Here is a 12,727-nt window from a genome sequence, read left to right as displayed (position 1 = left end):
ATATTCTATGTATGATCTATACATTTACATATCTATACATATGGATATTCTATGTATGATCTATACATTTGGATATTCTATGCATGATTTATACATTTACATATCTATACATATGGATATTCTATGTAAGATCTATACACTTACATACGTACCTTGGATGTTTATGTTTTCTAAAACTGGCTCTAAAATGTTTCCTTTTTTTTTTACAGATTTGGACAATAGTAACAGTGAGAGTGAAGCATTAAGTGAGAATGGAGAAAAGACAGTAACCCAACAGAACACATTCTCTAATCCATTATTAAATGGAGAGAATGCATCCATATCATCTATAGAAACTCTACTTCTCAACATACAGGGCCTGTTGAAAGTGGCCGCTGAAAATGCACGTCACCACGAAAGGCAACTCAGTTATGAGAAAGGTTGGTAGAATAACTAAGTTGTATAAAAATCAGACTGGCAACTTAAAGGAAATTTGTATATCCCACAAAAACAGAACATAAAATGGTCATTTAGAAATATTGATGTTTATGATGTGTATTGGGAGAAATGAAATGGAATGATATCATAATCCTGTGCAGTGAGCTGAAGAAACCAATTAAGTTATTATATCTTATAAAAGCTGTATGAAATGAACACCTGTATCAGATTTTTGAAATGTGAATTTATGTCTTTTATGGCATTAAAATTTACTTTTTTTTTGACAGATATGAAATTTATAGTAATACTCAGTACAAATCTCTTAAACACTTGGTATGTGATATCCCTAAAAGATGTTGGTATTTATGTAAACTTTTGCAGAGTTAATAAGATACTTAATTAGACTATTATGTGAAGATTGCTCTAGTGCAATTAAAAAAATTGGGGGTGGAGTGGATGGAATTTTGAATTGAATAGGCTGGAATATTAATAACCTTGCCAGGATGAAAATGAATAGTATACCCCCACAGTTAGAATGCAAGAAATTGGTGCAGTTGAAATCAAAAGTTAGTTATTGCACAAACTAGCAACAGGTTAAAGTGGAAGGAATGTTCATGCCAGCAGTAACATATCCTGACAGGTTCTGTGGTAGTCAGTACTCCACCTTTCTTTAAATACAAAAAACTAAGATGTTCTTATACATTGTATATACTGTCAGATTACGTGTTCAGTTTTCAAAAGTTGTTTCCCCTGTTCAAACAAGTGTAGGCGTCAGAGATATTTCTGTTCAAGGACATTACTATATTTCTGTTTATCAATGAATTTTCTGCATGAGTGTTGTTTATTTGTTATTAAAAGTCAGCAGCGTAAATAAGAATAAAGTGTACCGATTAACTTGAGATGTAGGATAGATTAACTTCACACTATTTTTGGCAATTGGATTTTAATTTGAAATCATGCATTTTTTTCCAATTCAACAATTAACAGTTTTTGTTGTAGTCATAATATCTCATTATATTCTTGAGCACTGATAAATATCATTTGTAAATAGTAAGTGTATATTTAAATCACGATTTAAAGCATATTTTAATAATGAATTTGGAATTCTACCGATTTGTTAACAGGAGTAGAAGGGGAGGGTTCAAGTTACAAAACTTGAACATTAAGAAAAGCCGATTTCCTTGTGGTCCGTTCGCCTGATTTAACTACCAGGTGGGCAGATGTAATACAGTGATGCAACCAAGGTCAACAGTCGTCGTGCGGAGCGACTGTAGTGTCACAAGCCTACCGTAAATAATGACAGAGAACGGTTTCACAACATTCATAAAATTACCCAATATATACTTAGATTTCTTTCAAATGATTGCAATTAAACAAGCTTTCTGTTTACTATGACATTTGAGTTTTTTGTAGGGAGTCGTTTTTCTCTGAACCGTAAAAAATCTGCCCACTGAACATGTCATAAAATGCAGGAAAATAACATAGGAAACATAAAAATCCTATGATCTAAGGGTCATTAGTACAATATTTCTGATTGTTCTTCATGCATGAGTAACTCTGTACCGATTCACCTAAGTATCATTTCAATCCATCCAAATTATACCACTTTTGTTCAAAAAGAAAATCATGTATTATCAGTGAATCGTATGTTGGATTGCAATCTGATTCTAATTTTCCAATACTCATTCGTAGGGAAATTTGCCGCTTAACTGAAATTTAAAAAGAACACTGGGTACATTTACGAATGGTATACACTTGACTACGATTAGCTTCCAGCATTAAATGGCTCATAAATCAGGGTTTTCTTTATATGTAAATATTTCAATAGTAATGATTAAATTTCATTAACTTCCGTCTGTTTTTAAGTCTCTAATATTGTTCTGCTCTCACAGATTTACATAATTAAGCCAAGTTTATTAAATACACAGAAAGCATTTTTCTTTCGATTATGTAAAGTTGTGCATTTTCTTCTAAAGATATTTCTGATTATCCTACTATTGGCATTGATTTAAGGTGCAGATGTGTAAAATTTGACGAGTTGTGATTGCGGATTTTAATTTGTGGTTTTTGATTTGTTCAAAGACTGTGAAATTATTGAATTGTCATTCAAACTATCAACAACTACTTCAAAGTCTTCATACGGATATGGCTTATTTTCTTATTGAATCTGTTTATATATCTGACTGGTAATTTGTGTAAATTTAATTTAGCGCCATAGATTATAGGATTAACGATCGCATAATTATCAAGCCATTTCCCTTAGTTCTCAACAATGAAAACATCACAATGTGATATATATTTTGATTAGCTTTCTATTAATTTGCAGGAAATTTAATTCTAATGATATACTTTGAAAGAAAAGAAATATCAAAAGATTGGAAGGTTAAATGAATTGAAAAATAAATTACTGTCATTTATAATGCATTGTTTTTTTGTGCAGTTATAGAAATTCTGATAGTTTTCACTTGTAATTTGCATTCACAATGAATTTCAATTTAATTGATTGAACTATTTTATTTGGTTCTATTTAAATAGAATTTTAAATTTTAATGTCATTTTTAATGTCAATTGCCCTTCTATCAATAAAACTGTTTTAGATATTTTGGTAATAAAAATGATAAAAACTTTTTATGAACATTTTATTTTTATCCGCCAGTAATAAATTATATGCTCATTTACATTAACATTTAAAATAAAATAAATTCAGCTCAAATTTTGTTACCGATCATTAAAAATCAATTTTACATTTGTTTCACGCTTAGTGTTGCGTTTCAATATAAAGGTAGATTTTTTTGAAATGGTAGTTTTTCTATAAAGTTATATGATTCAAAGTTTTATGGATTGATTTGCATATTTGAATAAATGTTTAAATTTTTCAAATCGTAATGATCACGGAATTCATGAAAAATTCATTGGTATAATTGAAAATTACAGATGCGGATAAGTTAGGATGAAATTTGAGACTGTAATTTATTTATTTGAAACTAACTGTGTGTCATATGATTTAGACGTATGATTTACGAGCATTTGTTAAATCTTTTCAAAAGTTGTTTTTCGCTTTAATTTTATTTCACACCCGAATATATACTGAAGTAAATATAAAATGTAAAAATTAATAATATTTATTCAAATTGAAAGACTGGGTGGTCATACTTCCAGCTGATGTTAAAACTGAAATATTATAAAGTTATATTATGTTTCTACAATTTTTCACTTTATCCCTATTTAAAAAAGACACTTAGATAACCATCTCTGTCTGCTTACAATTGATGAAACTGACTTTCATTGGACATCTGAGAAATGGTCATCTTACTGATTAGAAGCTAGGACACCTTTAGGCCAGCCGGCCATTCTTCTCATTCAGATTTAATCCTAAATGATAAATTTTGATAAAATCTTCTTTCTTTTTTTTCTCTCCAACAATAATAAAACCTATTGATATTTTATATTCTGTAATAGGATATTATTTTAATGGCAGTTGTTCAGGTGCAGAAGAGATACAGCCATAACCCATTTTACTGTCAGACCTTATGAGTATATGATATGTTTCCCTTGTAGGGCACTCATTATGATAATCTCACCAGTCCAAGTTCTGGTCAAATTTAATCACTTTTCAATAAGAGAAGGAGGTTCATTTTCACCAATGTAACCCTGTTTTTTCAACTTTCAAAATGATGAACTGATTATTTTATTGTGTATTTCATCAGGTCGTTGCCACGGTTGGTAGACCAACAAAAAATATGGTTGAAGATAAAAGTTCCAATGTCTTTTAATACCAATATACCGAACTTGATTTCAGTCTTTTTAAAAACATTCTTTATGTGACACTTGGAATTTGCTATGCCTTACATAAAGTTGAAACAAAGCAAATACATAAAAATTGAAAACAAAGACAAAAGAATATAGAGATGAACAAAGAGATGGATATCGTTTTCTTGGAGTAATTGGAAATTCCCTCTAGAGTAGTTTATCTACCTGTTGGGAGATTATTTCAATATAAAACGTAATTTGTTTGGAAAAAATCTGAGAATTAAAAGTCGGGTAAACGATCTGATAATAACACAGGAGACTTATTATGTTTTAACATCCGTGTGTAAGCCGCAGAAGTAATATTAGATGTCATTTAATTTTGACGATTTTACATTGACAAGATGCATGACATTATGGCGAACAATTTCTGTAAAATAATTACATTGTATGATCTCCATTTTACAATCGTATACATCCCTATTATAATCGTAAATGAAATGGCAATCGCCGAATGATTTAATGATCTGATGGAGTAATAACATTGTCTTCCACTAAATGAAAATTAAAAAAGTGCAATTCTCGACGGAATTCTTATATGATATTTCTAATAGTTTTGTCCATAAGATATGGTAGCAAATGAAGCAAAGGTCTATGATTTTGTTAACTGCACACCACAAATCCCTCTGAATCGTGAAAATAAATGTTATGTATTGGATAAACGATAGTAAAAGCCGGAAATTGACAATCTCAAGAGACAAATGAGAAGAAAATAATATTCAATCTGTAAATGATTTATACTGGTTTATAGAAGTTATAATTACTACGTCCAAACTTGTTTTGTATCTGTTGCCTTGGTTGGAATCGTGGTTAATGCATGTTGCATTGTTTTTCTCTTTGCTTGTTTGTTATATTACATATTAAGAAATTTTAATTAGAAGTTAAGGTTTTGTATGCCAAGTTTGGAACAAGGTATAGTGAGACTTTTCAAAACCTTGTTAACAAATACTATGGAAAATCATGGTTCAAAGGTCTTTAATCCTTAAACATTTCAAATGTTTTTGGTGGGCTTTAGTTGTGTAAAGCTGGTTTTGACATTGTTCAATCTCCTTATAACTAGGATGTTTTAAAGTTTTCTTGTAAAGCAAGGTTTTTATGTTACATGGCTTCTATGTACTGACTGAGCTAAGTTTTATTACCATAGTTAGTTTGATACCAAATATGAACAAAATCTTTCTCCTGTTTCTTGAAATGAACTCGTGTAAAATCTGTAACAGAAATTTAAAAAAAATCCTATACTGCTTATAACATTGTAATTTTCAAATGTCAGGGAATTAGAAATATACATTGTATAAAGATTAGAAGCCATTATTTTATTTGTAATTACTACTGAATACAGACACAATTCCATTAGCTATAACCCCACATCTGAACATTTTATACCTGTCTTTATGGACCTGAGACAATCAAATCTCCTTGTTTTCTTTCTTTTTATGTTTTTGAAATGACCAGGATTATATCTGACTATTTATCACCAGGAAATAAAATGGACATGTTAAAGGAATTGATTGTCTCTTTCCAAATGAATTCCTGTTTTTAACAGACTGCTATAGATATATTTGTAATAAACTGAATAAGTTTAACTATGGATAGATAAATGTAAATTAACTCCTGTCTGGCTGCTTTCATGTAACTGTCACACGATGTTCAACTCCTTCTGACATCATTACATACATCTCATCAGAGTATTGAATAATCTCAAAATATGTGTAATCATGGGGGAGCCACAAGATGACCTTGCATTCCACCCCACCCTCATAAGGAGGAAAAATAGGCAGTTCAAAGTATGTTTCTTTTTATTTTTAATGCATAAAAAATACAAGATCTAACAGTTAAGTCATAAGTTCTAATGCTTTGAGTGAATCAATTAATCATGTATATCTATTAAGAAAATGTTTCATTAAAACAGTTGGCTTGAAAAAAAAAGTCACAAGATGAAATGGAAATAAAAACTAAAGGGAAATATTCATTCTAAGACATTTAAAACAAATTTCTACCACTTAAACTGGCTTCAAAACTAGCAATACATAAACATGAATTATTAGATTTGTAAATAACTAAAACTGAATTCAATGTGATAAAATCGTTTCTCCAAAGAGACTATTCCTCTATTCCTTGTTATCAAAGGGTATGGAAAAAAACCTGATTTAAATAAATACTGGGATTTGTATATTAAATGTAATGAAGGCCGACACACTGAGCTCCAGACAGGGATATAAATATAAGGATTTGGAAATATAACGACATAACGAGGAAATAATATCCATATTGATGAACCAGTCTTACACAGATTTGTGGAATTTACGATGACATTCCATTTCTAAGATCTCTGCTACAAGTTATGAATTCAACGACTGATTTGAGGATACAAATCATATTTCTTGACACAAGTCATTTCTTGTCTGTCTTAATCTTGATGTATCTATGACAAAGTGGAAAGACAATATTGTCTAGGATCTTTTGATTTTTATTCTGATGTATTTACAATATCAATTTCCTCCGTTTTTGTTTCATGACCAGATATAATTTTTCAAGCATATAAAATAATGTTTTAGTATGATGTTTTGTATGCATGCTATAATTGTTGCAGATGTCATGCAGTACACAGAATATAGGTGTGCTTAATGAATAGATATAGGGTTCTAAATTGTTGGGTTTTTTTTGTGTTGAAAATGCCTAATGATATTAATTTTGACATACAAATTGCAATATACTAAATTGCATCATATTTTATTTAAATTTTAGTAATGATTTAAAACTGTTTTCCAGTTCTGTTTTCTCCCTCATACCTTGGACTGTGAGAACATATGTTATACTTATGGTATTACAAATACATGTATAAGTAAGTTAGCATTTAACTTTTAATTTACATATTCAGTTTAAAAGAACAAGGACTGTGACACTATATATATATACACTATCAAAGATGCTTCAGAATTTTTATAAACAGGTTTGTTGTTGAGCATAATTTTTAATATTTCTGATTTTTATTTTTTCAGCTGAGTTGAAAATGGAATTATTAAGAGAGAGAGAAGTAAGAGAAGGAGTAGAGAAACAATTGGATGAAGAGAAGAAATCAAAAGGTACTATACTTTATTAATAAACTGAGGAATTTAAAAATTATTAAAGATCGTTTCAAGTTTTATCTTTAAATATTTTTTTTTCTTCTTCAAATAATAGTTAAATATATAAAACAGCATGCTCATAGTAGGGCATAGTGGTGGTTTAAGGGATGGATGGGGGTGGGGGGTTCTCATTTTATGTATGCTCTCATTTACCACCAGTGTATGGTGGGGTTTGTGTTGCTCAGTGTTTTTTGTGTTTGTCTCTTGGTTATATTTTGTTTTTTGCCATCGAATTGTAAGTTTGTTTCAACTTTGGTGTATTTTTTTTCACTTTAAGAATTGTTGCCTGGCATTGATACATTTATAAAGAAACTAAGATAAAGAATTGCAATAGTTTGACAACTTTATGCTTTGTATTTTTTTAGGCATTCTGATACGAAGACTTAAGAAGGAAAGAAGAGCCAGAAAAAGGGTACAAGAAAGATTAGAAAACCCCACAACAGCAGAACCAGTGAAAGCAGTCCAAGAAACAGTAGCTAGTCCTCAGTCGGTTAAACATTTTCATGGCAGTGGTAAGTAGTACCTTATATTTGTATATAACTAAATATATCATATACTATCAACTAGGCATTGGTTTGGATTTTTTTTTTTAACTTAACTGCCTTATTTGAGAATTTTCTATACAAATAAAATAAAATTTTACATAGATATAGGAAAAGAGAGACAAAAGGTCATTTTTTTGAATGATTTTAAGATTGTTAGCAATGTGTATAGCAATTAAAATATAAGTAATGTGTAATCTATGTTAAATTGAGAATGGAAATGGTGAATGTGTCAAAGAGACAACAACCCGACCATAGAACAAACAATAAAGACTAGGAAAGAGGGGGAAAAAGATACCAGAGGGACATAAAAACTCTTAGATAAAAAAAACAACTAATGGCTAAAAAAGGGGGAAAAAAACGAACAGACAAATAATAGTACACAGTATAGAAAACAAAAGACAACAATAATTAATGTTTCAGGACACAAATATAAGAAATGTATGAACTATGTTTAAGAACACCAATATAAGAATTGTATACTTTGTGTTTTAGACTCTACAACAGAGAGAGATACAGACAAAGACAGCAGTAATTCTGATTCAGAATCCAAACATGTCACAGGTATTTAGCAATCAAACTCAAATTTGTTTATTCATGCAAAAAAAGTCCCATATTTTAAATATCACATCATTTTAACGAGCAGCAGTATCAATACAATCATTATTATCCTGAATATGTTTGAAATATTTGCCACTGGACATTAAGCAACCATTAATCAATCGGTAATGTTTGTCAATCATTATAACCTATTCCTATTACCTTTAAATTCTTGTTTCCTATAAGAGAGAGGGGAATGATACCAAAAGGGATAATCAAACTCGTAAGTCAAAATCAAACTGAAAATTCCATGGCAAAAAAAAGGTCATAGAAATATCCTGAATTTTTAATAATACTAAATTCAATAATTGATTGGTTTATTCTGAGTAAGATGATGGTGCTCAAAAGTTTTATGACCTCATGGTCTTGATTTTTACCCCTGTCTCATTGCCTCTATGTTGTTGAAGAATTTAACCACTGTTTTTTGTTTGCCTATATTTTCTTAGAGCATTATCCTGCATTCTAAGTGTTTTACGTGAATATGGTCAGTAAATTATTAATATTTTCATTTCAGAATCACAAGACAGAAGTTCACGACCATTATTTGAGAGTTTCTTGTCTCATGCCGGAAATCCCAACCGCTATCCATACCTTCCAATGGCAAAAAGTACGGAAGTACAGTGACTATTTTATAAACGTTGACAATCGGTGCTGAAGATTTTATAAACTCAGTGTAAAATCAAACTTCACAGGGACCGTTGAATTTAGATGTTGTACTGGATATTGACCCCATGTAACAGAAGTATACTCAGTGAGATGTCACAATTTAAGATTGTAAGAGCAAAAGACTCAAGGTTGTGTGAAGACGAAGATTTGTAAACATGTTAATTTAAATTAAGTGTATCTTTTTTGTATTCACTAGAAGAGATGAATTTTGGGACATTGTAGATTTAACAGACACAACAGTATTTGTATGAAATCTTTTCTAAATGAGCTAGATTAGTCTTTAAATAGCAATACTTATGATCTCAAGCTAGACATTACAAAAGTTTGGGTAATTTACCTATGATTTTATGTTTAGTTACTTTATACCAACTTTGATGGTATTAACTGATAATGTTGAATGATGGAACTAGAAATTATTTTTAGTGTTTTTGTAGGAAAAAGGGTAGTTCAGGACTCATTTTGATGTTATTAAAATCGATTTAGGAATAATGGGATTTCTTAAACAGAAACCTTTTCCTGGATTTTTAACTGATGCATAATGTAGCAGCTTAATCAAATAATTTATGTAGACCATTATGATACACATTCAGTTCTTGATAAGTACATGAAATGAAAATATCATCAATATATTGTGAAATGATACAGGGGATAAAACAACGACTTGTAATAAGCTTATTCTTAAAACACAGATAATTGGTAGTTTTATATATCACAATATTTAGACTTCTTTAGATGTTAGATGATCTTTCTATACAAGTTCCGAGGTTTATTTTCAAATGTTCTTACACTGTATAAATTCTTTGTATTTTCTATACTATTAAAAACCCTTTGTAGAATTTCACTATGACATTCAAGTTTTAGTTTTATGAGATGTCAGTTCACCAAAGATAAGTTCAGAACAATAACACCGTGTCAAATATTTGATCTTAAAATTTAGTTCCACCAAAAAAATGTTTGTTCTTTGATATATGAAAATATGAATTGTTGTTTCAGTTTGTTTTACAGTGCTTATCCAGTGACCTTTGGAGTATCACAATAGCAATGGCCAAAACAGTTTACCAAATTGCAGTTAGATTTCTTCTCCAACTAACTGATCAACTGGTAAAATGTTTTAGCAGATTGCTCAAGTGAAATGTTGTTAGTATGAAGTGAGTGCTGTGAAATCAAAAGTAATACTTACCATCCAGATCCAGTTAGTTGATATCTTTGTCATTTGTTTCAAACACAAAAATGACTTACTATAATATGAGTCACTGAATAAGAAGGTATAATTTTGACATGGAAACTTCTATCATAAATAGATTTTATAAATAAATAGTTCAAACCATTGTTTTGTAGATGTATATTTTATATCTTTGTCTTCTAAGAGAAAGTTATTGTGTAATTATGATTCGTATAATATTTTCTATACAAATTACTGATCTGCTGGCATTAAAGGGAAATAAATGTTATTGTACACTAAAAAATTAATCAACATTGATCAATGATACCTGGCTTCTGATTTTGCCTACAATTTTTTTCAAAATTTTAATCATCTTAAAAATAAATTTCATTGTTTCTTTTCAAAACAGAGGATAAAAGTTTAATAATCATAAAAGTAATGTTACAAACAAATTAAATGAGGAAAGTTGATATTTGTCAGAAAAAAATTGTGACAACATTTTGCTGATTTTCAGTAATGTAAATTATTTCCCTTTAATGGTAGCAGATAAGTAATTGCTTTAGAAAAAAAAATCCAAATTACAATTATGCACTAACTTGTTGTTGGAAAACGGAGCTATTAATTATAGACTTACAAAACAATGTTTTCAACTATTTATTTATAAAATCTATTTATGATAGAAGTTTCCATGTCAAAATTAGACCTTCTTATTCAGTGACTCATATTATAGTATGTCATTTTTGTGTTTGAAACAAATGACAAAGATATCAACTAACTGGATCTGGATGGTAAGTAATACTTTTGATTTTACAGCACTCACTTCATACTAACAACATTTCACTTGAGCAATCTGCTAAAATATTTTACCAGTTGATCAGTTAGTTGGAGAAGAAATCTAACTGCAATTTGGTAAACTGTTTGAGCCATTGCTATTGTGATACCCCAAAGGTCACTGGATAAGCACAGTAATGAATTCTGTGAAAATGTGAAAGTGAAAGTAGGATGGTGAAAATGAAAGTAGAATGCTATACATATGGAATTAGGTTGATGTTTTGTACATAAAGAATAATAGTGCAATATACCTTTGTAAGTGGAGAAATGTTTTATGTAATTTTTGTAATTTGTCCCATTTTTAATAGACATTGTGCCATGTTTTCAATATGTAGGTTTAAGTAGCTTTATACTAAGGACAGTGGTCAAGCACTTGACCTTAATGTCTCTTTAAAGGAAGGGGTCTATGTAAATGTATTCTTTGAATAGGTAAATATATTTCCATACATTTTAATGTCCAATTTGATTTTCATTGATGAGAACGTTTTTACTGAAAATTGAAAACAACATCTTTTGTGGATATAATTGTGAACAAAACCAGTCATAATCCTTAATGAGACAAAAAAAAATCTTAAAACAAAACTAGGGAAAATATTTTACAAAACAAGAGATACACCTATAAAAACTGATAATTGTCAACAAAAACCATAGATAATTCTTATAAGACCAGTAGTAATTAACCCCTTGAAAATGAATTCAAAATAATTTTTAAAAAGTCAATTTTTTCCTACATCACCATGCTTGCCAGTACATTTTTCTATGATGTACATCCTTAAAGAAATTAAAATTCCTCAAAAATAGCTGTACTAATGAAAATAAATGCTGAAGTTTTATCTTTTTGAAAAATTGAACATTTGTATTTTATCATTCATTTTCACGAATAACACAACTATTGGATACTGGCACACTTAAAGGATGAAAATAATCTAAAATTCATATATAGTACATATCTCCCATATTTATAAAATGTAAGTGTGAAGATATTTTTTTAGAATAGCTTAATTATTCTAAAATTAGGAGAACCTTAATTTTTAAAGGAAGCATTTTTTAGCTGTTGTATGAGAAAGACTCATTTTGTATCATTTTTATTCTGAATTTGTTAAATGTTTAACTTAAATATTTGTCTTGAGTAAAAAGAACAGTTACCTGACAGTTTTATTGTCAAGGTAGACAACTCTCCATGGGAGATAATCTTTGTAGTGTGTAAAAGGGAGATCACTCCTTACAAAAAAGTGTGTGTATTTATTTGTAAATAAAATACACATTCCTTATTAATTGTTAAATATATGCCAATAAATTTAAGAAATACATATACTTTTATTATTTATATTAGTGCAGTGAGCTGACATGAAATATTTGTCACTGGACATTAATCAATCCACAATAAGTCAATCCAAAAGAAGGTTTTCATGAAATATGTGTTACTGGTCATTCAACAAGCCATAATATATATGAATCCAGAAGCAGGCTTGTTTGAAATATTTATCACTAGACATTAAGCAACCAGCAATAAGTTTATTCGATAAGGCTTGCATAAAATATTTGTCACTGGTCATTAAACAAATTACAATTTATCC

General features: G+C 29.4%; 1 protein-coding gene across 2 annotated transcripts in view; it reads left to right on the top strand.

Annotated features, from left to right (window-relative positions):
- Positions 1–10,154, top strand: part of LOC143042492 (dachshund homolog 1-like) — a 50,629-nt gene extending 40,475 nt beyond the window's left edge. For both annotated transcript variants that reach the window (XM_076214801.1, XM_076214800.1), the window contains exons 6-10: positions 210–419; positions 7,224–7,307; positions 7,715–7,861; positions 8,387–8,455; positions 9,006–10,154. In XM_076214801.1, the coding sequence (XP_076070916.1) occupies positions 210–419; positions 7,224–7,307; positions 7,715–7,861; positions 8,387–8,455; positions 9,006–9,115 (620 nt within the window). In that variant the 3' untranslated portion in view covers positions 9,116–10,154. The remainder of the gene's footprint in view (positions 1–209; positions 420–7,223; positions 7,308–7,714; positions 7,862–8,386; positions 8,456–9,005) is intronic.
- Positions 10,155–12,727: the final 2,573 nt, after the last annotated feature.

The sequence above is a fragment of the Mytilus galloprovincialis genome, chromosome 8 (genome assembly GCF_965363235.1).
Source record: "Mytilus galloprovincialis chromosome 8, xbMytGall1.hap1.1, whole genome shotgun sequence".
Classification (NCBI taxonomy): domain Eukaryota; kingdom Metazoa; phylum Mollusca; class Bivalvia; order Mytilida; family Mytilidae; genus Mytilus; species Mytilus galloprovincialis.
This window is presented reverse-complemented; position numbering and strand designations above follow the sequence as displayed.